The sequence below is a fragment of the Polyodon spathula genome, chromosome 24 (assembly GCF_017654505.1).
Source record: "Polyodon spathula isolate WHYD16114869_AA chromosome 24, ASM1765450v1, whole genome shotgun sequence".
Classification (NCBI taxonomy): domain Eukaryota; kingdom Metazoa; phylum Chordata; class Actinopteri; order Acipenseriformes; family Polyodontidae; genus Polyodon; species Polyodon spathula.
The window spans coordinates 18,976,331-19,004,103 of record NC_054557.1 but is presented as its reverse complement, the minus strand read 5'-3'; the positions used below and the strand labels follow the sequence as shown (position 1 = coordinate 19,004,103).

Genomic DNA, 27,773 nt, shown 5'->3' with positions numbered 1-27,773 from the left:
AGATTTCAGTTACTTTCAAAGCAGGTTCTCTTCTGAAGAGGATGCATGCCTTGTGTTTTCTGTATATTATTTCCCTGTTATTATCAATACCTGCCTTTGCAGAAACATTAAATAAATCCCCCGGGAAGAGTAGAATACATTTCAAATAACAAAGGTGGCTCTGTTGTTTCTGTAATGAGCTGTTAATGAATACAGATCAACACACACTCACACTCACCCTCACAAACACTGAGAGCTTCATAAGCACGCGTGCACACAGGTTCACATACAGTATCCCCCTGGTTACTTACTGCTCTCTGGACAGCACTGGTGTTCTCATACACTGCTGATGCATTCGGAACCTTGCAATTTTCATAAGTGACAGCACCTGGACCTGCAATACGAGATGCAGAGAAATCAACAGTATAGAATTAGGATATTAGACTGATACATCAACGAGGGTAATAGATTCTGCAGTGTAGAGAGAGCAAGGCTCCCACATTGGGGTGTGTCTCTTACAGTGATCAGGCATACTCACTGCTTTGAGCTGGACCAGGTTTGAGATCATGTGGATTGTTCCTGAATAAAATGGGAAACATAAATGAGATATTTCCATTTGTTTTTCACAGTGAAATGATATTTTTATAAGATTCATGCTGAGGAAGATACTCACAATAGATCTTCAATGAAACTGGACAGGAAACAGAATAGCTAACAATAGGCTGGGTGCTGAGCAGCACGTCACACAATGTGCCGCTATGTGGACAGTAATCCACGCAGTGCACTCACCTGCATAGTTTAACACTTAAATACACCCCAAGAGCAACGGCAGTGACCCCTGCAAGTGTGCCCATGACAATTCCAGCGATCTCTCCTGAAGACAAGGACCCCGAACCTGTGGGCTCTTCTTTATCTAGACAGAGGAGTAAACTGTTAGTGTGTAGAGAAGATCAGCAAACAAACATCTCACAGCTAAGTGTTGGGGAGTGTTGACTATTTCACGACTTTCACAATTCCCTGGACACTCTGCAGTGCACTGAACCAGTTCAGAAAGATCTAGAATATTATAGAACAATGGTGATATTATGACATCAACATTCTAGAAAAAGAACGTTCCATTCTGAGTGCCAGAATTCATTGTAAACAAAGCCAATATGACCTTCACTCTTTACCAGGGAAAAGACGCACACAAATGAAAATCATATCGTATAACTCTCCAATCACGATAAATTCCTCTACTGCAGAACTGTTTCTTCCAGTCACTGAGTTCCGGGCTGCACAGGTGTAACTTCCCCTATCAGCATTGCTTACAGAAGCGATCTTGTATTGTGAGCCCTGGGCAGCCTCTGTCTCATTGAAATACCAGGTGTAATTACAAGGGGGGATAGACTGAGCCGAACATGTGAATGTTACGGAGGAATTGAGAACTGCTGAGTCTGGTCCTGTAATAGATACCTGCTCTGGTCCATCTGCAATACACACAAGATAACAATGAAGAGCCTTAAACACTCACACCTCAGTGGAGCAGGCTGAACGAGTCTGAATGCAACATGCACAGAGAAGAGAGGGTCTTTGGATACTTACAATTGACCTCCAATCTGTATCCAGCACTCGCCACTTCACTTACAGGGTTCTCAGCTTTACACTGATATTCTCCATTATCAGACTGCAGCACTGGGTTGAAGGAGACTACAATGTTGTCCACAGACAATGTTATTCTGTCTCTAGTGGACAAGGGCTGACCGTCCTTCAGCCAGAGCCTTGAGGAAACACTCTGTGATCCAAGCACCTCGCAGGTCAGGTTTAGAGTCTGGTTTGCTATTGGCTGTGCAAGGCTGGGTTTCACATTTACATTAGTTATTGGCTCTGTGAATAGAAGGGACAGAATTAGGCACTCTATTGGAATGAGGTGTGTTGTTTTTACAGCAATACTGAATTGGGTGTCCAAAATAATCAGGTCTTTCTTACTTCATCTGAATGGGAATTGAAAGCAAGAAAATACATCTTGTAGAGGTAAGGAAGGAGTCCGCTGTGGTGTAGTTATGGAAACGGTTAAAGGATAACTTTATAATCTCTGAATTTGCATAATAGTTTTAAAAGAATGTATGATCCCATGAAAATAAGATTTCGTTGTCAGTTTCCAGCCACAGTACGCCAGTGTGGCAGGAAAAATGTCAGCGCCCCGATGACAGGAAAATATTCTTCCAAATGGCTTTTAAAACACTCAGTGTGGAAGCTAATTGCCCTCGATTGGTGCTCAATTGTAAACGTGAGGGAGGACAGCTTTTCCTCATTTTCAAAGCAACATGCTAATGAATGGATTTATTGAATACCTGTTGATAAATGCTTCTGAAAAGCAATTCTGTGTATGAGCAAAGAGTTTCTGCACATCCCTACAGTCGGGACCAGAATGCTAAGCAGTAAGCACTTCTGGGGTATAAACGCTATATATATATATAGTACTTAACTGATACCAGAAATGAAAGCCTGTAAACAGAGATGACATCATACTAAAAAGGATTTCTGAGATACAAAGATAATTTACACAGCAATAGACACATACAAGCTACACAACTGAACAGAATAAAGATTCTCTGTGCATATGTGTATCAAAGACCTGATGAGAAAAGTGATAATCCTAAAATTGTAAGAAGATTAGATACATTTATAGGTAGCAATTCAGAGTGTTGGGTTGAAACTATCAAAGCCTTATTTCTACTCCACAAAAGGATGTTCAACAATGAACAATTGTTCCCTATTTACAATACATTGAACTACTTTTAAAAAGCGTTTACACATTCTCTTAGGTTAAAAAGTTCTCTGAAAAGTATTAATGAACGTTCTCTGAAACAGAGATACTTAATACAATAATCAATATTGACCTTAAAAAACATTCTTTACAAACAGGTGTGACTAGAGGAAGCTGAAAAAAAGGCTATTTTCGCTTTTATTCCACAAGTGAGACGCTGTTTTCAAAGAGCTGAACGATTGTGGAACCGCGACATTCAGGTTTTGAAAGCTGACTGCTGCCCAGCCGAGTCACTGGTCACTGGCACAAACAATCGACACGACTTCTAACCATCTCTCCACGGTTTAGCATTACTTAGCATCGAGATACAATGGAAACAGCTGGCACGGGTGGGACTCAGATACTCAACCTTCATCCAATATACTGTTTATATAACAAGCGTAACGTATGGAAAATAACGTTGTTAAAATCTAAATCGAATAATTCCTTTCCTTAGATCAAGCCCCATCTACCCCCACTGTAAACAGTGTTTGCTCTTTACTCGCATACCTACAACAAACATACATTTCTGTGACAAATGCTTCTCGATGTGTTAGGGTGCTTTTGTAAACTCAATCTGACGCTCTGAAGGAGCATCTGAGAAATCTCTTCGCTGTGCCGTTAAAATGGCTTTTTCTCATACAGATATAACCGATATTTATATTGATATGTTTTTGCATGAGTTTTCATCTCGAGTTTAATACTACTGTAATGACTACCGCTGCTCTTCAGTTTGATTTTGTTTTTGTTTGTGTGGCGGACGGTACTGTTTAAAAAAGAAAGAGAAACTGATTGGTGTTGAAGAAGCCAGCGTGTGGACGACACCTCCCCTTTCTCCACTTCGGTCGCTTCAAAATGTAAAACTCCAACTTCAAAAGTCGTTTTGAAAGTGACGGCTCTATGAATGCAGCTCTGAAGCTGGAGTGGTCACAGTGTGGCTCCGAGCGCTACGACATTGATCTCCTCTGAGTTTCCGAACAGCGCAGAGCACTCCAGGAGTTTAGGAACGAGTGCGCTCTGACACTCTAAGATTGAGCTTACTAACGCACCCTTTGATTTACTTACTACTTAAATGACTTACCATAAACGTTCAAGGTAACTTTTCCACTGAATACGTTTACACTTCTCCTGATGCAAAGGTAGTGCCCTGAATTGTATACACTCCAGAGTCGCTGAGCTGCACAGATCTGAGCTCCAGTGACCCTGTAGTTGTGTTCAGGGTGACTCTGTTCTCATATCCCGGGCCTGTGACAGGGACTGATCCGGCCCATGACACCACATGGATCCCTGTACGGCTGAAAGTCCATGTCACTGCACCTAGAGCTCCAGGGGGTTTAATCTCCAGCGCTACATTGTCTCCAACCTCGCTGATTACAGGGTCTGTGACAGGTTTTACTATCAGAGCTGAAGATCCTAGGAAAAAATAACAACAACAAACATTTTAAATATTCTGTCAAACAGTTTAAGGAAAGCCTGCTATTACTATGCTTAACTTTATTGGCAGTAGTCTAATATCACAACAACCAGTACATACTCAAAAAGACTGTTAAAGAAGTGAATGGTGAATACCACATGAATCAACAACACCGGATATCTCCACATGCTTACTTACGTAGATTACGTAACACCTTAAAATATAGTATACAGCTATTATAGTTAGCTGCAGACATCAACTCTCACACGCAGTTGGAAAGTTTAAAGGATCAACATCGTTACCTTTTAGAAACAGCAGGAGCCCCAGAGTCAGAAGTGCTGCTTGCGAGTTCTCCATTGCCGTGTGAAAGACACTTCCTCGTTCATATCATTTCAGATAAGAGGCTCTCTATCAATGAACCCGCTTCTTTACTTCTCATGAACAGACTTACTGGAATCTAACATTATATTTTCATATCATATATTTTGTACAGAGCATGCACAGCGAAACGTTTCTTGTGAATGTGATAATCATTTCATCTGCAGTGACAATCCTGATCTGGAGCCGGTAATATAGAATTGCTGCAGCTGCATGCGCACAATACGGGTATGAATTGTGAAGTGCACTTACAGGAAAAAAACACTTTTTCTTTTTTTTTTTTGCAAGGCTGAAATATTAAACCAATCAATATACAGCATTAATATTGGGAGCAACCACGGAACTACTGTAAGTGTAACGCTGTAAAGTATTGAAAATGTAAAGCAAGACGCGTGTTTGCTTCAGAATATTGTCTTACCTGTATCGGTACCGTGTCGGTTTACCTGCCCACACTTCAGCTGCTCCGAGTCGAATCGAAACAGTACCGGTGCGAAATCTGCTCTTCTCTGAGTTTCCTACCGACACCGATAAGAACTCCAGTCGGCACAGATGTTTCGGTACGGTTCCGCAACGATACCGGTATAAAAATGCTAGTGTGAAGAACAGCGCAAAAGACATGACCCGCAGTTGCACTGTCACGCTGTATTCACTAGGTGTCACTATATACCACGTTTTCTCCGAGTGCTGAGACTTCGTTTAGATATTTGGGTCATGCTTGCTTTCTGTGTGATGATGTGTTTTTTTGTTTTTTTTTTTTTTTTTTTTTTTTTGCTGTATTTGTGTTCACTGTAAAGAAAGCCTTATTTTAATAAATTAGAAAAATTAAAATGAATGTTCTTTCATTCAAATGCATTTTTACAACAGAAACAGTCACTGTGTAAATGGACTGGCAAGAGTTAAAGTGAAAATGATGTTTAGAAAATAAGATTGTTATTATATAGTTGAGAGGATTTCAAAATAATAATACAAAACTTGGGTGATTACCCCTTTAACTTTTTTGCTTCATTAATACAGACACCGTTTGCATTGTGTAAGAGTGTGGTTTACACTTTGAGTATTTCCACTGCATGAAAGTATATATTCTCGCTACCACTAGGTGTCACTGTTTCTCACAGTATGAAAGGCATGATGGTGACGTCAGGATGCTGTTGGTTATGCAGAGCCAATCTCCTCCAATCACAGGCGATGATAACCTTGGTGGATGAGAACTGGTGGAACCCCCCCCCATATTATCTCAGCTGTGGCTGTTCAGCATTTCAGCTGAATGAAGCGTGACCCTCGTTTCTGGAGCAGATTAATATAATATATGGCATTGCTTATTACAATGATATTGCATTTTAAAGACAACTTTTACAGAAGTCAAATCTTTACAATTGATTACATTGTTTTCTTAATAATATTAATATAAATATTAATTTAAATAGCAAATATAGCCAAACCTGCTTCATATCACATGTAAATGTCAATCTCATTTATCACTCATTATGTGTGTGTGTGTGTGTGTGTGTGTGTGTGTGTGTGTGCGTGTGTGTGTGTGTGTGTCAGAGTGTGAGTGGATCATTTTGTGTGTGAGTGCAGTGTGTGTGTCAGCCTGTGTGTGTGTGTTTGTGTGTGTATCAGTGTGTGTGTGTTTATAAATACAATAGAAACAGTCATTAGGTGCAGAAAACAAAAATATTGAAAATAAAAACTTTCAAAAATACTCTTCAAGTCACAGGCTGTGCTGCTGTTGGGTTGTTTCCTGAATCAAGCTCTGTTGAAGAGAAAGCACAATGGTTTACACTTTATCCCATCAGCACACTAGTTATATATCTTATATGTTATGATTGAGTTCCTATCTTGTCAGAGTTGATACCAGGTGTTCATTCAGGTGTGTGGAATCCCTCCTACCTGTTCAAGGTGCTGTATGTGGACTGATCAGGAAACTGTAAGCCCTGTGCAGGGAGAGAGGAGCACAGTTACTGGTTGAGGAGATTCATCAATAGATCTCAATTATAACAGCAGTGTGATTGTATTACAGTAAAGGGTCCTTACTGTGTATGTGCTGTCCGGGTTTTTTGCTTCGCCCTGGAAAAATAAGAACCCAAGATTTCAGTTACTTTCAAAGCAGGTTCTCTTATGAAGAGGATGCATGCCTTGTGTTTTCTGTATATTATTTCCCTGTTATTATCAATACCTGCCTTTGCAGAAACATTAAATAAATCCCCCGGGAAGGGTAGAGTACATTTCAAATAACAAAGGTTGCTCTGTTGTTTCTGTAATGAGCTGTTAATGAATACAGATCAACACACACTCACACTCACCCTCACAAACACTGAGAGCTTCATAAGCATGCATGCACACAGGTTCACATACAGTATCCCCTGGTTACTTACTGCTCTCTGGACAGCACTGGTGTTCTCATACACTGCTGATGCATTCGGAACCTTGCAATTTTCATAAGTGACAGCACCTGGACCTGCAATACGAGATGCAGAGAAATCAACAGTATAGAATTAGGATATTAAACTGATATATCAACGAGGGTAATAGATTCTGCAGTGTAGAGAGAGCAAGGCTCCCACATTGGGGTGTGTCTCTTACAGTGATCATGCATACTCACTGCTTTGAGCTGGAGCAGGTTTGAGATCATGTGGATTGTTCCTGAACAAAATGGGAAACATAAATGAGATATTTCCATTTGATTTTCACAGTCAAATGATATTTACATTCAAGATTCATGCTGAGGAAGATACTCACAATAGATCTTCAATGAAACTGGACAGGAAACAGAATAGCTAACAATAGGCTGGGTGCTGAGCAGCACGTCACACAATGTGCCGCTATGTGGACAGTAATCCACGCAGTGCACTCACCTGCATAGTTTAACACTTAAATACACCCCAAGAGCAACGGCAGTGACCCCTGCAAGTGTGCCCATGACAATTCCAGCGATCTCTCCTGAAGACAAGGACCCCGAACCTGTGGGCTCTTCTTTATCTAGACAGAGGAGTAAACTGTTAGTGTGTAGAGAAGATCAGCAAACAAACATCTCACAGCTAAGTGTTGGGGAGTGTTCACTATTTCACGACTTTCACAATTCCCTAGACACTCTGCAGTGCACTGAACGAGTTCAGAAAGATCTAGAATATTATAGAACAATGGTGATATTATGACATCAACATTCTAGAAAAAGAACTTTCCATTCTGAGTGCCAGAATTCATTGTAAACAAAGCCAATATGACCTTCACTCTTTACCAGGAAAAGGACGCACACAAATGAAAATCATATCTTATAACTCACCAATCACGATAAATTCCTTTACTGCAGAACTGTTTCGTCCAGTCACTGAGTTGCATGCTACACAGGTGTAACTTCCCCTATCAGCATTGCTTACAGAAGCGATCTTGTATTGTGAGCCCTGGGCAGCCTCTGTCTCATTGAAATACCAGGTGTAATTACAAGGGGGGATAGACTGAGTCGAACATGTGAATGTCACGTAGGAATTGAGAACTGCTGAGTCTGGTCCTGTAATAGATACCTGCTCTGGTCCATCTGCAATACACACAAGATAACAATGAAGAGCCTTAAACACTCACACCTCAGTGGAGCAGGCTGAACGAGTCTGAATGCAACATGCACAGAGAAGAGAGAATCTTTGGATACTTACAATTGACCTCCAATCTGTATCCAGCACTCGTCACTTCACTTACAGGGTTCTCAGCTTTACACTGATATGTGCCTTTATCAGACTGCAGCACTGGATTGAAGGAGACTGTGCTGTTGTCCACAGACAATGTTATTCTGTCACTTGTGGACAAGGGCTGACCGTCCTTCAGCCAGAGCCTTGAGGAAATAGTCTGTGATCCAAACATCTCGCAGGTCAGGTTTAGAGTCTGGTTTGCTATTGGTTGTGCAAGGCTGGGTTTCACATTTACATTAGTTATTGGCTCTGTGAATAGAAGTTACAGAATTAGGCACTCTATTGGAAAGAGGTGTGTTGTTTTTACAGCAATACTGAATTGGGTGTCCAAAATAATCAGGTCTTTCTTACTTCATCTGATTGGGAATTGAAAGCAAGAAAATACATCTTGTAGAGGTAAGGAAGGGGTCCGCTGTGGTGTAGTTATGGAAACGGTTAAAGGATAACTTTATAATCTCTGAATTTGCATAATAGTTTTAAAAGAATGTATGATCCCATGTAAATAAGTTTTCATTGTCAGTTTCCAGCCACGGTACGCCAGTGCGGCAGGAAAAATGTCAGCGCCCCGATGAGAGGAAAATATTCTTCCAAACAGCTTTTAAAACACTCAGTGTGGAAGCTAATTGCCCTCGATTGGTGCTCAATTGTAAACGTGAGGGAGGACAGCTTTTCCTCATTTTCAAAGCAACATGTTAATGAATGGATTTATTGAATACCTGTTGATAAATGCTTCTGAAAAGCAATTCTGTGTATGAGCAAAGAGTTTCTGCACATCCCTACAGTCGGGACCAGAATGCTAAGCAGTAAGCACTTCTGGGGTATAAACGCTATATATATATATATAGTACTTAACTGATACCAGAAATGAAAGCCTGTAAACAGAGATGACATCATACTAAAAAGGATTTCTGAGATACAAAGATAATTTACACAGCAATAGACACATACAAGCTACACAACTGAACAGAATAAAGATTCTCTGTGCATATGTGTATCAAAGACCTGATGAGAAAAGTGATAATCCTAAAATTGTAAGAAGATTAGATACATTTATAGGTAGCAATTCAGAGTGTTGGGTTGAAACTATCAAAGCCTTATTTCTACTCCACAAAAGGATGTTCAACAATGAACAATTGTTCCCTATTTACAATACATTGAACTACTTTTAAAAAGCGTTTACACATTCTCTTAGGTTAAAAAGTGCTCTGAAAAGTATTAATGAACGTTCTCTGAAACAGAGATACTTAATAAAATAATCAATATTGACCTTAAAAAACATTCTTTACAAACAGGTGTGACTAGAGTAAGCTGAAAAAAGGCTATTTTCGCTTTTATTCCACAAGTGAGACGCTGTTTTCAAAGAGCTGAACGATTGTGGAACCGCGACATTCAGGTTTTGAAAGCTGACTGCTGCCCAGCCGAGTCACTGGTCACTGGCACAAACAATCGACACGACTTCTAACCATCTCTCCACGGTTTAGCATTACTTAGCATCGAGATACAATGGAAACAGCTGGCACGGGTGGGACTCAGATACTCAACCTTCATCCAATATACTGTTTATATAACAAGCGTAACGTATGGAAAATGACGTTGTTAAAATCTAAATCGAATAATTCCTTTCCTTAGATCAAGCCCCATCTACCCCCACTGTAAACAATGTTTGCTCTTTACTCGCATACCTACAACAAACATACATTTCTGTGACAAATGCTTCTCGATGTGTTAGGGTGCTTTTGTAAACTCAATCTGACGCTCTGAAGGAGCATCTGAGAAATCTCTTCGCTGTGCCGTTAAAATGGCTTTTTCTCGTACAGATATAACCGATATTTATATTGATATGTTTTTGCATGAGTTTTCATCTCGAGTTTAATACTACTGTAATGACTACCGCTGCTCTTCAGTTTGATTTTGTTTTTGTTTGTGTGGCGGACGGTACTGTTTAAAAAAGAAAGAGAAACTGATTGGTGTTGAAGAAGCCAGCGTGTGGACGACACCTCCCCTTTCTCCACTTCGGTCGCTTCAAAATGTAAAACCCCAACTTCAAAATATGGAATATCTTTTTTTCCTCTCAAAAAACATTAAAATGACCAATATAGAAATGCATAATAAAGCAGTTTTAGAATACACCCGCAATCCACCACAACGAGCCGTTAGTCGTTTTGAAAGTGACGGCTCTGTGAATGCAGCTCTGAAGCTGGAGTGGTCACAGTGTGGCTCCGAGCGCTACGACATTGATCTCCTCTGAGTTTCCGAACAGCGCAGAGCACTCCAGGAGTCTAGGAACGAGTGCGCTCTGACACTCTAAGATTGAGCTTACTAACGCACCCTTTGATTTATTACTACTTAAATGACTTACCATAAACGTACAAGGTAACTTTTCCATTGAATGTGGCAGCTCGAAAGTTTAAACTTACAAAATCGTTACCTTTTAGAAACCCTGAATTGTATACACTCCAGAGTCGTGTGTGTGTGTGTGTGTGTGTGTGTGTGTGTGTGTAATAAATGAATTGCTGAGCTCCAGGAGGCGCAGCATGACCCCCCCCCACCCCCCCCCCCCCCCCCCCCCCATTATTTATTCTTAATTGACTTACCATAGACTCCCAAGTTAACATTTCCATTGAATGATTCTAAAGTTCCTGATACAACGGTAGTGCTCTGAAATGCATACACTCCAGTGTCATTGAGCTGCACTGATCTGAGCTCCAGTGACCCTGTAGCTGTGTTCAGGGTGACTCTGTTCACATATCCCGGGAATATGACTGGGGCTGATCCAGTCCATGACGCCACAGGGATCACTGCAGGGCTAAAAAACCAGGCCACTGCAGCTACAACTCCAGGGGGTTTAATCTGCAGCTGTACATTGCCTCCAACCTCGCTGATTACAGGGTCTGTGACAGGTTTTAGTTCCAAAGCTGAACAACCTACAAGAAATAAAATAATAATAACGATCTATATAGTTAAAAATCATCACATGTTGTCAAACAGTACAATTGTTCTATGGTGCTTGACTGAATTTACTAACAATTTTACCTTAGAATTCAGAGTATGACACCGAAATGCTTAAAAACACATTAACAAAATACACTCAATGAAGTGTTAAACTAATGAACGGTGAATACTAGACCTACATAAACCAGCAATAACGGGATATCTGCACATGCTTTCTGATGCAACGCCTTCAAATTATAGTATACATTTATTATTTTTACTCGAAGGCATTCACTAAATGAGTAAGGGTCCCATTACAGCACTCTCGCACGCAGCTGGAAAGTTTAAAGAAGCAACATCGTTACCTTTTAGAAACAGCAGGAGCCCCAGCGTCAGAAGTGCTGCTTGCGAGTTCTCCATTGCCGTGTGAAAGACACTTCCTCGTTCGTATCATTTCAGATAAGAGGCTCTCTAGCAATGAACCGGCTTCTTTACTTCTCATAAACAGACTTACTCGAATCTAACATTATATTTTTATATACTTTGTATAGAACATGTCAGATATACGTTTGATGTAAATGTGATAATCATTTAATCTGCAGTGAAAAACATGATTTGGAATCGGCAATATACAATTGCCTTAGGTAAAATGCGGCATGTAATTGTTAATTGCACTTACATGAAACAATGCAATTTTTTTGAAAGTCTGAAATATTAAATCAATTCATGTATAGTATTACTATTGAAAGGCATATAGTATGATTAACCATGAAGTTGCACTGTCATGCTGTATTTTTTTCTAACACTAGGTGTCACTATATTCCACATATGAGAGTCCAGGACATGCGGTTGAAAGGGAGTGCGTCAAATGTCTAGTCATTCACTTACTGTATAAATGTCTTATTTTCAATTAAAAAGACATACCTTTCTATTCATATAGCTCTAAAAGAACGTCAGAGCACGTTTCTTGCCGTGTAGTGTATATCACATTATTGTAATATCAAAAAATGATATAATAAAATGATGTCCTTGGGAAATAAGCAATCCTGAAACTAGACAAATAAGCAAATACACTTTCTCATTTCTCAAAGTGATCATAAAAAAATTGATAACTAATCTGTAACTTTAAAAGTTATTACCTATATAGTATAGATGAATAGGTATAATAATTACAATGTTTCTTGGATTGCAATGTGTCTGTGTCATGCTCCCTCCCCCAGTGAATCAGCTGATCTCTTCCTGGAGAAGCAGAGTGCTGGTGATTACTACACTGAAACAGTACAGCAGCGCTGGCAGGCAGAGATCTCAGGATGGGAGCGCACTTTATAAACTGGATTATCGTATCACTATGGGCAGTTAAAAACATTTATATTCTATATATGTTTATATAAAAGCATATATGTTTTTAAGCATTTCGGTGTCATAACTCAGAATGCTAAGGTAAAAGTGAATTGTTAAATAATCCAGTCAAGGACACTAACTCAATTGTACTGTTTGACAACATGTGATGAGTTTTAAATATATACAATGTTATTATTTTATTTCTTTTAGGTTGTTCAGCTTTGGAACTAAAACCTGTCACAGACCCTGTAATCAGCGAGGTTGGAGGCAATGTACAGCTGCAGATTAAACCCCCTGGAGTTGTAGCTGCAGTGGCCTGGTTTTTTAGCCCTGCAGTGATCCCTGTGGCGTCATGGACTGGATCAGCCCCAGTCATATCCCCGGGATATGTGAACAGAGTCACCCTGAACACAGCTACAGGGTCACTGGAGCTCAGATCAGTGCAGCTCAATGACACTGGAGTGTATGCATTTCAGGGCAATATCGTTGCATCAGAAACTGTAGAATCATTCAATGGAAATGTTAACTTGGGAGTCTATGGTAAGATATGCATCCTAATTAGTCAAAGTAGAAAGATACATGTTTTTTAAAGCATAAAAATGTCATGGAATATAGAGGCTGCTCGTCTGTCCATCAGACTGATGAATCTTTCTAAAGAGATATTATTCTGTATTTTGGTGGTCCAGTGGTTGAAGAAAGGGGCTTGTTACAAGGAGGTTGCCGGTTCAATTCCTGACTCCCTGTCTGTGACCCTGTGCAAATCACTTAACCTGCTTGTGCTCCTAAAACTGAGCTCCTATTTTAAGTGAATTTTCAGTGTCCTCGTCACATTTTGCCATTTAGACATTCTTCGTGTGCTGCATACACTTTGGAGAGATACTCTCATCTGAGTGTGTCACGGTTAGGAACGGCTCCACAATTCAGGAATGTTTCATTAAAAAGCGTAATATTTAATTGACCAGCCGATGTTCGCTGCACTAAAGGCTTCCCTTATGAAAAATTAATAGACTTTTTAGTACACTTCTTTTCATATGCTTTAAGTATACTTTGTTAAACTATTTAGTTCCTAAATTGGCCCACTTAAGTACACTCTAAGTACACTCATAAGTTTTACAAGTAGATTTTAAGTCTACAAAAACAGTAGCTTAAATTACACTAATAGTATTCTTAAAGTATATGTTGAATATAAGATATCACCACCAAGTAAACTACGCATACACTTCTAGTATAACTAAAGTGTACTTGAAACATACTGATGTACTAAAAAGTAATATTTCAAGTAAACTAAATTATAAAAGTACTGTTAGTATACTTAAAGTTCCCCGTAGAAATGTATTAAATAACAAGCAAGTATACTACAAGTGAGTTTGTTTTACTTTAATTATCAAGACTTTAAATAAAATGTAACATTAGTGAAACCGAAACACTTTGCTACAAATATAATTATAAAATGAGCCATAAGTAATGATAAAGCAACACAAAACTGTCTTAAGTAGACTCTGATTACTGTTCTTTTTTAAAAAAAAGCATTCTCGAATTCAAACGTGTTGACATGACGTGTTGCTCTCTTGCTGTGCTCTTTTTAATCAATCCTGTGATCGTGAGCTGCTTGTTCGGTAATTGATTAGCCTGAACTGCCAGTCAGATTTTCTTGTGTTTGTGCACTGCGCTGTCAAGATGCTTGTCAATAGATTTTCTTAGATGATCCAAAGACACTTTACAAGTTGAGCAAAACACAATCCCACCGTCTACATGCAACGTCCCCTTTTCTGTTGAAATGAATTTTTTTTTTTTTTTTTGTTCAGCTGTCTACATTTTTAATATTAATCATACTCTGAAAACTAATACATCAAACATATCTAAACAACCATTTTAAACTTCTTGCCTCTGACTCACATGTTACGTCATTGTACAGTATGAGGAATTCACTAATCATGAAGCCAGTATTTGTTTGAGCCCAATGATGTAGTAACCAAATGACCGGCATTGACGCCGGACCTTGTACAGCTACAAGCTACCTGATAAAAGTATGCAATGAACAGGGCAGGTGAGGAGTAACGTAAAATACTGTAAGGAAAATAAAATGCACCCTTCTCACGGTAGGCAGTCAAACACGCAATTCCTGTGAAATTCATGATATCGTGAATTTTCCTGGGCCCTACATGTAATGCTGGTATGAGCTGTGCTCAGTCTCTATCTAGTTACCTCCTCCTCCTCATACAGCCCAAGCAACATCTGCCTTGTCTGAAACACTCTCTCCCTGACTCCTCTTCTCGCTCTCCTGTGCAGCTCTTCTCCTGGCTCTGTGACACCGCCTGGTTTCAATAAGCGGTACTTTTAACATAGTGAATATGGTTTGCATATCAAATACCTCCCTTCCATGCATTAACATTATTCGTTATATTTAAATGACTCTTACGCAGGTGCGCAAAGCACGCAGTGAAGGGGCTTACTGCGTGCAAAACACTTTACCGCTGTTTAGTGAAAGAGGGCCTAAAGATTTTAATGAGCATGTTGTACTCCACTCCATGCGCAGCAGCACCCCAAAGTGTAACCAATAAAAAAGTACAGGAATCCCTTTACTCTTACATGTTGATAAACGGGGTCCAAGTGTGATGTGACCAATTGATAATAATTAACATCTGTGTGACGTAACCCTTTGATTGATTCATTGTACGAATCTAACTAAAAGTGGCCGTGTGGTTTAGAACGAATCCACAGAAAACTTGATTCGTCAACGAAACCAGTCACAGCAATTCAACAGAAAAGCAAATACCATTTTATTATGCAACAATAAATTGAACAATGAGTTGATTAGTATTACACGTTTCAAACGTAACACTTAGAAAAGTGCTTATGATTTTAGTTTGGCATTTTATAGTTTGCTAAAAGTATGGCATTCATAATGACAAATTGTGACAAAGCTTTTCATTTACACTATAGAATAACTGTGAAAACAGTTCTGGGTTCCTAAGTGGATACAGCTACACAGGATGGTACCTGTAGGTTTAGTTGTTCAGCGGTGAACCTTTTTAAGTGGGAACACGGCTTCTTTTAACAAACAATACAAAACAAAAGTGAATTTTATCTCATGTTCTGGAGCGCTACCTAACCTCAGCCGGAACACTAACTTTCAGTCAGACTCTATCTGGTTAGACATAATGTAATATATGAACTTGATATATTATATATATTATATATATTATATATATATATATCTATATATATATATATATATATATAGGCCTAGATAAATGCGTAGGCTTTTGAGTTAGGGGAATGAAAGTAAAATCCAATAGAGAAACTGGGTAAGAGAACAATGGGTAATCGGGAAATACGCAAATTTCAGCATTACAAGAGCCAATCAAATCGCGTGAAAACATATATACGGATAGACACGGAGCATGTAGCTTATTTGTGTTTAAGCTACGACTTTCTTTGTTGAACAGTATACTGGTTTATCTTTAGCTGTATTTTTACTTTCATCATCAGACGCCCTCTGGATGCAAGTACAGTGCTGACATGACATTTTCTAAAACTACTGTATATTAATCGAGGTTTTGGATAAATATATACAGAAAAAAGGAGTGTATATATTTAGCACTGCTACAAGAAGACCATGTATGCAGAAATGTTAATCTGTTAACGTTTCTCTAGTGAGACTGGGTTGCACCACCAGGTGTACCAGTAACCATGTGCAATCTTAAACGGCTGTTGTGAAACTGAGATCTACCCCATTACAACTGCTTTTCTCATTGGAAACGTGACTTATCATCTAAATAGTTGAAAAAGAGGAGTTCACCACAATCAACAACACAGAGTGGCTGCTTTGGCTTCCCTTCAGTAACTTTGACAGTCCCCAACAAACACCTCTCAACACAGTTTCCCATTCCTCTGTGATTCAGTGATACCAACAGATTGATACATTATGATTAAGGTGGCTGTGTGGTTCAGGAATCATATCGTCATTAAGAACAATGGCTGGCTACACGTACCACAGGTTGAAAAGCACTGATGTAGCGGGTGTGTAAACGCATATCACAGGAGATGTGGTGGTTTTCCCTTTCCCTATTGGTTTGATTTGGGACTTTGCTTTCAGTATCTGGGGAAGGTTTCTAAGAATCGGTCTTTTTTAGCCGATTTTATTCTGAGTTTTATAATCATTGATATATTATATAAGCAGAATGTATACATGCTCGACACACCACATCTCTACTGTATTATCAGTCACTTGGGACCCTACCATTGCTGTCTACTTGGATTGGTATGTTCTTTAGTTGTATTATAATTGCAATATCAATTGCAAGGCACATTCATATCAACTTACTGGTACTCTGTTTTGATTAAAATCCCAGTACTGATCACCTGTAGGCACAGCACACTCAGGTTCTATTCCCCAGTGTTTTCTCTCTTCTCTGCAGCACCTGTCTCCCAACCCACAGTCCGCTCCAATGTGACTAATCCAGTGGAGTTCAATGACACTGTCAGTTTGACCTGTACAGCCTCTGACTCTGCCGTCTCATACCGATGGCTCAATGGCAGCTCTGTGCTTAGTGACAGTGAGCGGATTCACCTGAGTGATGACAATAAAACACTGACCATACCCAGGGTGTTGAGATCTGATGATGGAACCCTGCATTGCTATGTGTTTAACCCTGTCACTAACAGCACCAGCGAGCCGTTTCATCTCATCGTGAGCTGTGAGTGCTGATTGTTGTTTGCATTGATGTAGTCAGATCTTAAATTGTCAGCCTCGGTTTCTAGTCAAGCCAAATGCATTTCTGTTAGCGTTAACTCAGAATTGCATTTGACATACTGGTGCATTGAATTGATATTCCTTTAAAATACCTTTTACAACAGAGCTACTTTTTAAAATGCATTACTCAGTAAGGATAGCTATTACATATGAGACATACTAATGAAAAACACCTAGACGAAAGAGGAAGTTGATGGCATCCACCTGTGTGGGAGTGAGTTCACCACCCATTCATTGTTTATAATGAATGACCTGCTGTGGGATTCAGTGATCAGACAGTTGCTCCAATAGTAAACTAAGGGCTGTAGAAGATGCACTTCATTGTTGTCTTCTTTTGGTTGAGCTGAATATCTCTTACAATTATGAAAATCAAAACAAACACATTTGTTTTAAAAAAATAAAACATTCGCAGAAACAGCTCAGTTGACACAGGCTGTGTTTCTTTGCTATGTAAAACCTAGCAAAGAATCATTTAAAAAAAAAGGTCAACTTGAAAATATATGCTGATTAATATGGAAACATTTTATGCACCTGTTAAAACACGGTTATAAAGTGACTGTGCATACCTTGATATTATATACTATGTGTTGGTTTATGTCGGTTGTATTTAGACTGATTGTGGAGCCCCTTCTGTAAATATGAATAGTGAATGGCTTAGTAGTGCACACTACAGCAGTGTGAACTAGTGAACCTGACTGGTAATACATTAGATAAACACAAATAATAATACAAAGGTTTGCTTTTCATAATTGTCTGTGTGTGGGCTGTAGTTCTGGTTTGGGCTCCCATGGAAGAGCTTCAAAGATCAGTAGCTATTGTGTTTGACTGGAATCTCATTGTGTTCAACGGCATTTTAATATGAATGTTCATTTTAGATGGACCAGAATCCCTAAATATGTCTATCAGCCCCCAAAAGCTGATCTATAGTGCAGGATCAGACCTCACTCTGTCCTGCTCTGCACAGTCCAGCCCACCTGCTCACTACCAATGGTTCTTTAATGGAGCCCCTCTTAACAAACTGGGCTCACAGCTGAATATGGCTCACATTCAGCACAGTCAGACTGGAAACTATACCTGCTGGGCCTCTAACAACATAACCCTTAGGTATGCTGATGTAACAAGAGCGATTATTGTTGTGGGTAAGTGACTCAGTTATAAAACCATATTTGCTGTACTTTTATTTTATAAAACTTGTTTGGCCATTTCTGGAACTTGAACTGTAGTTTGAGAAATGTTAAGAAAAGAAATCTTACTTGGGAGCCATGCAAGATTTTTCTTTCTCATTGATATTTACATAAAGAAATCTTTTTGTTTCATTTTCTTCATTAAGGGACTTTGTAAATAGTAAAAAAGCAATTATAATGCCAGTTATTTTTAAGGAATGTTTTTAAGGCCAATATTGATTATTGTATCAATTGTTTGTTTTTTAAATAAAACCAACCTCTTAGGTTGAAGCTCTATTTGACCTGGCCAAGGTTCTCACTTACAGTCTAACTTTTTTGTATTATTATTATTATTGTTTTTCATTGTTATTCTGACAGATTTGGTATTTCTGTAGACTGTCAAGGTGCAGTTGCGTATATGTATTTATTGCTGTGTAAATGAGCTTTTAATGATTTGTGGTCACTTTCCTGTATCTCAGAAGTACTTATAAGTGTTATGTAATCTCTGCTTACATGCTTACATTTTTGGTAACAATAACCAAGTAATATATATAGCATTTGTACCATATACATTAGGAGTGCTACTGTATATGGTACAGACAGTACTACACAGTTACCTCAAGTGGAGTAAATTACTTCAGTTTGGTGAGCTTATTCATCTCAGAGATTAATGAAATCGTAACTACGCTAAAATCAAAGCTGAATTACATGTAATTGTTTGGAGTGAGCTACACTTGTAGTTTGAGCGATGTTGTTCTACACATCAAGACTTAGCTCTGCAGTTCTTTGCCACAGTCTCTATCTCCTACTAGACAGTATTGAAATAACCCCCTCCCCTGATCTATGGGTCTCGCACCCTACTCTGCTCTGGAGCTCTTTTGTTTTTTAACACATTAGAGAGGCACAGCGGTCCAGTCTGTCCTGCTTGCACATCCTTTCAGCTGCAGCCAATGCTGGTCAATCACACAGTGTCCTCTGAAGAGCATCACTTCTTAAAGGACTTAGAGATAACAGCATTATCCCAGTAAATCTTTCCAACTATGAATTACCATCGTTTCTTTCGTCCACTTTTTCCTACGATTCACAAATGTTATATTAATATGTAAGTTATGACAATTCATATCCGGTAAGATTTACTGTAATTATTCTGTCCTGTTACTTTGTGTAATTATTTTAACAGATCCCATTTAAAAGAATACTGCATACCCCTGAATTTTTGTAATATTTCATTTTGTATCTGTGTATTATCCCATGATGTGTTTTCTTCATCATCATTATGGAAATGAGGCTTGTTTTATAAAGGAAAAACCCTGGTTACTTTTATCTAAATATCAATGTGCAGAAACTGTATGACATATTGATAAAGAAATAACATCATGGGACTATAAAATCATATATATATATATATAATAAGTTTTAGAGATTATAAAGTAATATAGAGATCCTTTAACCGTTTCCATAACTACACCACAGTGGACCCCTTCCTTACCTCTACAAAATGTATTTTCTTGTTTTCAATTCCCAATGAGATGAAGTAAGAAAGACCTGATTATTTCGGACACCCAATTCAGTATTGCTGTAAAAACAACACACCTAGAGTGCTTAATTCTGTCCCTTCTATTCACAGAGCCAATAACTAATGTAAATGTGAAACCCAGCCTTGCACAGCCAATAGCAAACCAGGCTCTAAACCTGACCTGCGAGGTGCTTGGATCACAGAGTGTTTCCTCAAGGCTCTGGCTGAAGGACGGTCAGCCCTTGTCCACTAGTGACAGAATAACATTGTCTGTGGACAACATTGTAGTCTCCTTCAACCCAGTGCTGCAGTCTGATAATGGAGACTATCAGTGTAAAGCTAGTAACCCTTTAAGTGGAGTGACGAGTGCTGGATACAGATTGGAGGTCAATTGTAAGTATCCAAAGATCCGCCCTTCTCTGTGCATGTTGCATTCAGACTCGTTCAGCCTGCTCCACTGGGGTGTGAGTGTTTAAGGCTCTTCACTGTTATCTTGTGTGTATTGCAGATGGACCAGAGCAGGTATCTATTACAGGACCAGACTCAGCAGTTCTCAATTCCTCCGTAACATTCACATGTTCGGCTCAGTCTATCCCCCCTTGTAATTACACCTGGTATTTCAATGAGAAAGAGGCTGCCCAGGGCTCACAGTACAAGATCGCTTCTGTAAGCAGTGCTGATAGGGGAAGTTACACCTGTGTAGCCCGGAACTCAGTGACTGGAAGAAACAGTTCTGCAGTAAAGGAATTTAATGTGACTGGTGAGTTTATTGGGTTTGTATGGAAATATAGTTACTATTTATTTACGAGAGGATTTAACTAGTAGGTAATTATAAGTGTTGAGAATCACAGTGTTATGTTTTGTTGGTCAGTGATTGATTTAAGGTTGGTCTTTAGTTTCTGATAGTGTTGGGTTAACATGACTGTTTAATTTGTTGAGCCTTTCTTATTTGCCTAGTCTGGTCTTATCTTGTCTGTATACGAACAAAAAAAAACAACATGTAACTAAATCTTTAGTACTAATTACACAACCAAATCAATATATTCTTTACAAAATGAAGATGGAAGTAAACTGCATATTTGAATAGAGGAATTTCAAAAAGACTTTACAAAGCACTGTTTCTGAAGAAGGCACTTCTCTACACTGCGCTCACCTATCATAAGGGACGAGCTCCGCACTGCCTGCCCTGCTCTATACTTTCTTGTAAACATTAATAGATGATGGTACAGTATCTCCGAATGAGTTTGGGTAGTTACAGTATTCTTATTGATAATTTATTTATTGAAAATTACAATAAACTTTAAAATTAAATAGGGTAATAACTAGAAACAATAACCTATATATTAAGCTTTAAATGTATTTATTAAGCATACACACATAGTAAGTATACACACACAGTAATTAAAAACAGTATCGGTTGTTGCAAATCCCCAACAGATTCCACTGCTAGGTACTAAGCTGCATTTTAAAATGTTAATAAAGTCCTTTACAAACAAACTGGTACAATGGCATACAGCACTGTACTGTGTGTTCTTATTGATGTAAATATTCATGGCATAAACAAGAGATGTCATGAAAAGTCTTATCATACTGTATCCTAAGAAAAAAATGATAACGCATCCTCTATGTATCACACAGCAAGTAAATGATCTCTTGATGAGTAAAAGTCTTTTCTCACGATGTTGTAATCGTTCATGTCTGTGGCAGTGTTGTGGAGGCTGTATGGAGACGTGTTCCCCTCTTAATTGCTGAGCAGCTTTGTGCTTCTTGTGTGTGGACCGATACAGCAGAGAGCATGCTTCAGACCAGCAGTGCTTCTTTGCTTCTTTCTCTCAGCTTCCTCTTGACTGGTATGCTGGCCTGACATTGGGATTGCTGCTTCAGTTTTGATCGCTTTGTAATTTCAGGTAGATTAGAGGGTCTGTTTACTGTACTGCTTACAAAATGGATGAAGGGTAAGGATGGTTGAAAAGACACTTTGCCCTTCTACGAAAAAAAAAACAGTCACTCTTTGTTTTAGCAACATGAAAGAAGTTTTGAATGCCCTAATGGAAATGCTTTTTGTTGTTTTATAGTTATACTAAGGATGGCAGCACTGTTAGAGGTGAATGGTGGCTTTGGCTACCTTTCACAGTATTTATAATGGTTTCCTAACCCATTATCAGTCCAGTGGTAAATGTAAGTGTATAGCCATTGAGATAGTCATGGAAGTATCATCAGAGTTCCCAGCTAATGAATGGCTAAGTTGGGAAGGCTGAGGTTGCAACGCTATATGTTGGTATTTACTCACACTTTATCCCCTGTGTTTATTATATTATCTGGCAGATGAAAAGCCCTTGACAGCAGGGCAGATTGCAGGAATCGTCATTGGCACACTTGTAGGGGTTGTCCTTATTGGTGTTGGAGTGTACTTTTCCGTGAAAACATTTGGGTGAGTACACAATTTTGTTATTCTTGATATTTAAAAATGCTTTAAAAGATTACATTCTTTAAGTTACAATGCATGTAAAAAGCCAAGCCAATTATGAGTCAGTTATAAAATATGTACTCTTTATCTATGCTTCCTTTGTTTCTGATAGATTTGTACAGTATAATTATAATACTTTTTTACAAGATCAAAGATTTCTTAACTGTTTACCTCCCCAATGATACTAAGGGAAAGGTTTTCTTACCTGCTCAATTTGTAATACCCACCAACCACATGGAAAAAATAGCTTCTTAATTCTTCCACAGAAGACAGGCCAAACCTCTTACAAGTTATGCAAAACAAACAACATTATGAAGAGACTGCACTGTCTTTAAAGGGCGTGCAACTCTGGGAGGAAACAGACTGCGTGTAAATGTGTTTGTAATGTGCCTGTTAACAGACACACTGCCTGTAATGAAACTGGAAAAGTCTCATTGCTATATAACATTTATTTAGGAATGGCACAAAAACTCCTAAACCAAGTCCTCCAGGTAATAAGAGTGAGTATGCCTGATTCGCATGTGTGTGTGTGTCTGTGCAGTTTGTATTAATTAACTTGGCTCCTAAGGAATTAGGTGGACATGTAATGCTTTATTTGTATGTACTTGCTTCAAGAGTTTGGATTTAAAACTGGACTCTAATAGTGTGGTTCAGGTACATGGAAACACAAGCTGCCATCACTGTAGTGAGACTAGACAGATATTTAGAAACATTTTGTTTTAATCTATACACAAGTGGAAATGAATCACGATATCAGTGCAAATACTTGGCATTGGAGAAGTTGGTCCATTTACCCATTCATTGCCTGTCCATATTCCTGCACATTGCAGTGATACACATTGCAGTACTTTACAGAATGCAAATTAATAACAAAGCATATTACAACCAATCTCCTCATCAACTCAATTTAATATATGACCAAGTAGCCCTGTCTATGCTTCCAATAATTCACAGCTCATGATTAAAAGAAGGCCAAGGAAACAGTTTAGCCACGAAACATTACAGATTATGAACGATGAAAGACCTGATCATTCTTGCTGCCCTGCCATTAGCACACTGTAGAAGGGTGCAATAATAACATTGTAATGCTGTCATTTATTTGTAGACACATGCCCTGTTCCCAACCCCCAATTCTGATTTTTAACAAGTTTAACAGAACAGTTTAGGCTTTTGGTTTTGTGTGTTTTTTTTTTTCCATTATCTGAAAGCACCGCACAGTTGTCACTCAAACTCCCTGCTGTGCACAGCTAATTTTTCACACAGACCATGATTACATTGATAGACAAAAGACTGACATAATCGCCTCAATGGGAATCATACACTAGCACAGAGATCCCTATTGGAGGTTGCGCTCCTTTTTATAAACGCAAGCAATCTGCTTACAAACCATATTGTGAAATATTTTATTAAGTAAATATACTAGCATATGACTGTTTAAAGAAAAAATGATGTTCAACGAACCTAGAAAATAAACAGAAAATACAACAAATTGAAGTTGTTAACTGTTCTGAATCATTTTCTTCTCAAGACCATTGTGCAGATTTCTGTGGAAACTGCAGTTTTACAATGTAAAAGCTTGAAGACTGTACTACACTGTGTGTATGTAAGCCTATTCATTATGTTGTCCATGCTCAGCCTCTTTTTGCTTGAGACAGCCATTTGAATACAGTGTAGTTGATTGGAAATGTTGGCTTGCTCTTGTTAATATGTTGTGTTTATACAGCAGCAAAAACACAACCTCTACCTATGTTCAGTAAGGGAAGGTTTGCATAGAAGTTCTTCTTGATCATTCCCATTGTGATGCACCTCTACAGAAATCATGCACACCCGAGTTACCTTATACTTGATTACTTTGTGTGTTGCTTTTCAAATCGCTTGTTTGCATAGATTTATGATTCTCTCAGAAGGCTATCAGTTAGTTCAAAGTACAGACACACACAGTCATCCACAGACTGTAGGTCTAAAACTAAACTTGTGAGAAGCGCTCCATCAGTTTACACTTGAATCTCTAACACATTTTAGACAACTGCCTGACCGATTGATCTGATAGTCACATCATTCCTATTTTAAAATGTGTTGCATGTAGTGTAACAACTCAAATATTGCCTCCAAATTGTTAGGTTGGAAAATGCAACCTGTGCAAACTGACACATCGATTTTGTAATCCAGACTGACGTATTGTGTAATGAGCAAACCCACTAAACCAGTGACCTAGCAGGTGTAACCTGGTATAGTGTGTATTACTATGGGAAAACTAAGAATAACACATGTAGGTGCTTTAAACTAACTGCAGCTTACAGAATTAGTGGACTGTCATCACAATGTATTTTCTTTCTGTGTTGATATATTTCTCTATTGTCATTTGTTACAAGTCTTTTTATATTTCAGGCCCTACTACAGCCGCTAATGCAAATGATAAGGTAAAGAATATGTTTTTATTAATTTATTTAATTTCATCAACACTTTAGAGTTCAATAAACATATATAACGCAAACAAATGGTTTACAACTAACATTTCTCACGTTATTTTAATTTTTTTAATTGAAATTCCACATTTTAAGATATTGACAAATGTTTTTTTTTTGTTTTTTTATTATTACTGAATGGCTTTTTTTCAGTAAAAGATACCTGCACTAGTTTTCTGTTTTAAGTTTCAAGCAGAAATAAACCCATTCACATGATCAGGTATTTTATTATAGAACTTTGGAGTCTCTGATCTTTATATGGAATTTCTTAAGGTTCTTGTTCTCGGCACACTGTTACAACAGCAATGTTGAGACAGAGCAATGAAATAAGGGAGGTTGTGTAACTTTCCTGTCCTGTTTACAACAGGCCGGCTTCACCGAGGGAAAGACATCGTCATGATGTTTTCTAACTGGCATCTTCAGCACTAAGAGTAGCTGCAGCAGAAACTGCTTTAATCTCTATGTATTTAGTTACAGTGAGAGCTCTGTCTATTACAAACACATTTTCCCTAATTTTTCACCTGTGATAAAGATTTAACAAAGGCTTTCCAAAGAGTCTAGTTAGATTTGTTTTATCACTTATTAATTATTCTTATTATAGGGGTGTGTTTTAATGTAAATGCCTATTTTCCATTGTTTTAAAAATGGAAGTTTAGTTATATGTATCAAAGTAACAATTATATTAGTATTCCTTTTCAATAGGTTAGTCTATTTAAAAAATAATAATATTGAGAATACTGCACAGACATGCCATTGTGCACTGAAGACTTATTATTATTTTTCTGTATAATAGGCAGACAACATTCACTACGCTGACCCCAAATTTCTAAAAAACAATAAAAGTGGTCAAAGGATACAGATGGAACAGACCACTACTGAATACGCCCAAGTGGCAGGCCGGCGCGCTGGAAACCAGAAGCAACCCCCATTAGAACCAAACACTGAATACGCACAGATCCAAAAGAATGGACCAGCAGTGTAGGGTCGGGGTCGGGATTGGGTTTGGGAAAACCCAGGGTCGGGTTGGGTTGGGTTCAAGCCCCAGCCCAGTCCCAGCCCCCAGCCCCCAACCCCGGGTTGGGGTTGGGGATAGGCTAACCAGAGTGAACACTTGTAACCTGTGTCCCCTGCGTGAAAATCCGTAAATCCATATCCCTATAGGGCATTATTATAAATCCCGGACATCAGAGGCCTGCAATTCCTGGCCAAGGACCGACGCTGCTTTTAAAAAGCACTGAATAAACTAAGTTACACACGTGTGCACTTGATTAAGAATAACATAAAACAGCCAAAAAAAAAAAAAAAAAAAAGAATTGGCCTTTAACACAGTTGTTTTTGTTATTTTGTACTTTTTAAAAGCTGCAATAAGAAAAGCAGCTCTGTCATTTGGGTAACCTTACACAGAGGAAACATGTTTAAAAAGTCAAAATCAAAAACAACCAATAATCAATTAAAAGCTAAAATGCAAGTTCCCTTTAATTTGGATAGATGAGTGTCACATTATCAAGTTCAAACCCCCTCACCCCCACCTTCTCATCAGCCAGGTATGAAGGGTTGATTATAAAACTAAGGCATTTACAACAGAACGAAAGTTGGTTTATGATTTAAAAGCATATCATAGCCTTGATAACATTCCATAAAATCTACAGTATTGAACGTAGATGTTGATTAGCTTATCTCCTAACCTTTACAAGGTGGTGAGTTCAGGGACTGCATTTGTTTGTTAAGCAAAAATATGCTGAACATCAGTTCCTGGTTCAGAGGCAGTATTCTGTCCCCGTGCCAGACAATAAAATGATGGCCTGGCTACATGGATTATTCCCCACCACACACTATTCTGTCAAATGCTTAAACAAGTCTTTAGTCCCACACCCCTAACACACAGAGTTAACAAGCTGTTGCATCTTGGTTGATCTATAATGCAGCACAAATACCTTAAAAGAAATATTTAAAATAACAAATATACAATTTTGATGCAATCCTTGTTAAATAAATAAATGATCGGTGTGGTTTGAATTTTAAAAAGACGAAAGTCTGTTGTTGACCCCTCCACTGCTGGTCAGGTGATTTCGTTGCACACCGCGTTGCTTCTGTTGTTCAATGAATGCTGTGTATTTTAAAATGTGTATATGATATCTGGTATTGAAGAAAAAAAAATCAAATTATGGGCATTTTTTAGTTAATTATTTAAAATCAATATTTCAGTTCAATTTTTAAATATAAATATGTATTTATTTATTTTTTATTATGATTAAGCTTAAACGTGGGTGTCATTTATAAATAAATGTATACATATATTCTGCTATGTGTAATATACAGGTTTAAAAGATCTATTTTTGTTAGGTACTAAATTATGAAAAAAATTGATAAAAGGATGAAAACATAAGTAATTGCCAATTTGATGTGCCCTGCCAATGCTTTACTGTATAAGGAAAATATTTTGCTATCTGTCACCTAAAGGGTTTTAGATAATACTTTATTTTAAGTGGTAGAGTCATTTCATTGATACATATATTTCTATTTCATTGATAAAGCAACTATTGTAAAGTAAGATATATATATATATATATATATATATATATATATATATATATATATATATATATATATATCATTGATATGACTGTACCCTTTTATTCATGTTCAGTTACATGTTAATAAACATTCAATACTTATGCAATAGGGGCATGTAACCATATGAAAATTTAAAATGTATCATGATTACCCCAAAACTTAATAAACAGAGTTATATAAGCTGGATCAGCAAACTACCAATAAGTCTTAATAAGCATAGTAACAGTATTTGGGATATGAGCCCAAATTCTGTCATCTGTTAATTAAGTGACTTTGCCACTCAGAATAAAGTGTTACTGTGGGTTTCTAAGGCTTTTC

General features: G+C 38.1%; 2 protein-coding genes across 2 annotated transcripts; one reads left to right on the top strand and one right to left on the bottom strand.

Moving 5' to 3' along the window:
* Window positions 1–6,217: 6,217 nt before the first annotated feature.
* On the bottom strand, window positions 6,218–11,610 carry LOC121298579 (carcinoembryonic antigen-related cell adhesion molecule 20-like). The gene is made up of 10 exons (XM_041225707.1): window positions 11,539–11,610; window positions 10,837–11,166; window positions 8,210–8,491; window positions 7,843–8,094; window positions 7,415–7,538; window positions 7,162–7,202; window positions 6,935–7,017; window positions 6,594–6,626; window positions 6,450–6,493; window positions 6,218–6,312 (listed from the first exon to the last, which is right to left on the bottom strand). Exons 1-10 carry the CDS (start codon window positions 11,591–11,593, stop codon window positions 6,306–6,308), a joined length of 1,251 nt encoding a protein of 416 aa, XP_041081641.1. The 5' UTR covers window positions 11,594–11,610; the 3' UTR covers window positions 6,218–6,305.
* Window positions 11,611–12,364: 754 nt separating this feature from the next.
* Window positions 12,365–25,882, top strand: LOC121298578 (carcinoembryonic antigen-related cell adhesion molecule 1-like). The gene is made up of 10 exons (XM_041225706.1): window positions 12,365–12,431; window positions 12,725–13,054; window positions 16,936–17,214; window positions 18,146–18,409; window positions 20,061–20,342; window positions 20,458–20,709; window positions 22,275–22,380; window positions 22,873–22,907; window positions 24,805–24,836; window positions 25,675–25,882. The coding sequence occupies exons 1-10, from the start codon at window positions 12,365–12,367 to the stop codon at window positions 25,861–25,863; spliced, it is 1,836 nt and encodes a 611-aa protein (XP_041081640.1). The 3' UTR covers window positions 25,864–25,882.
* The last annotated feature ends 1,891 nt before the right edge of the window (window positions 25,883–27,773 follow it).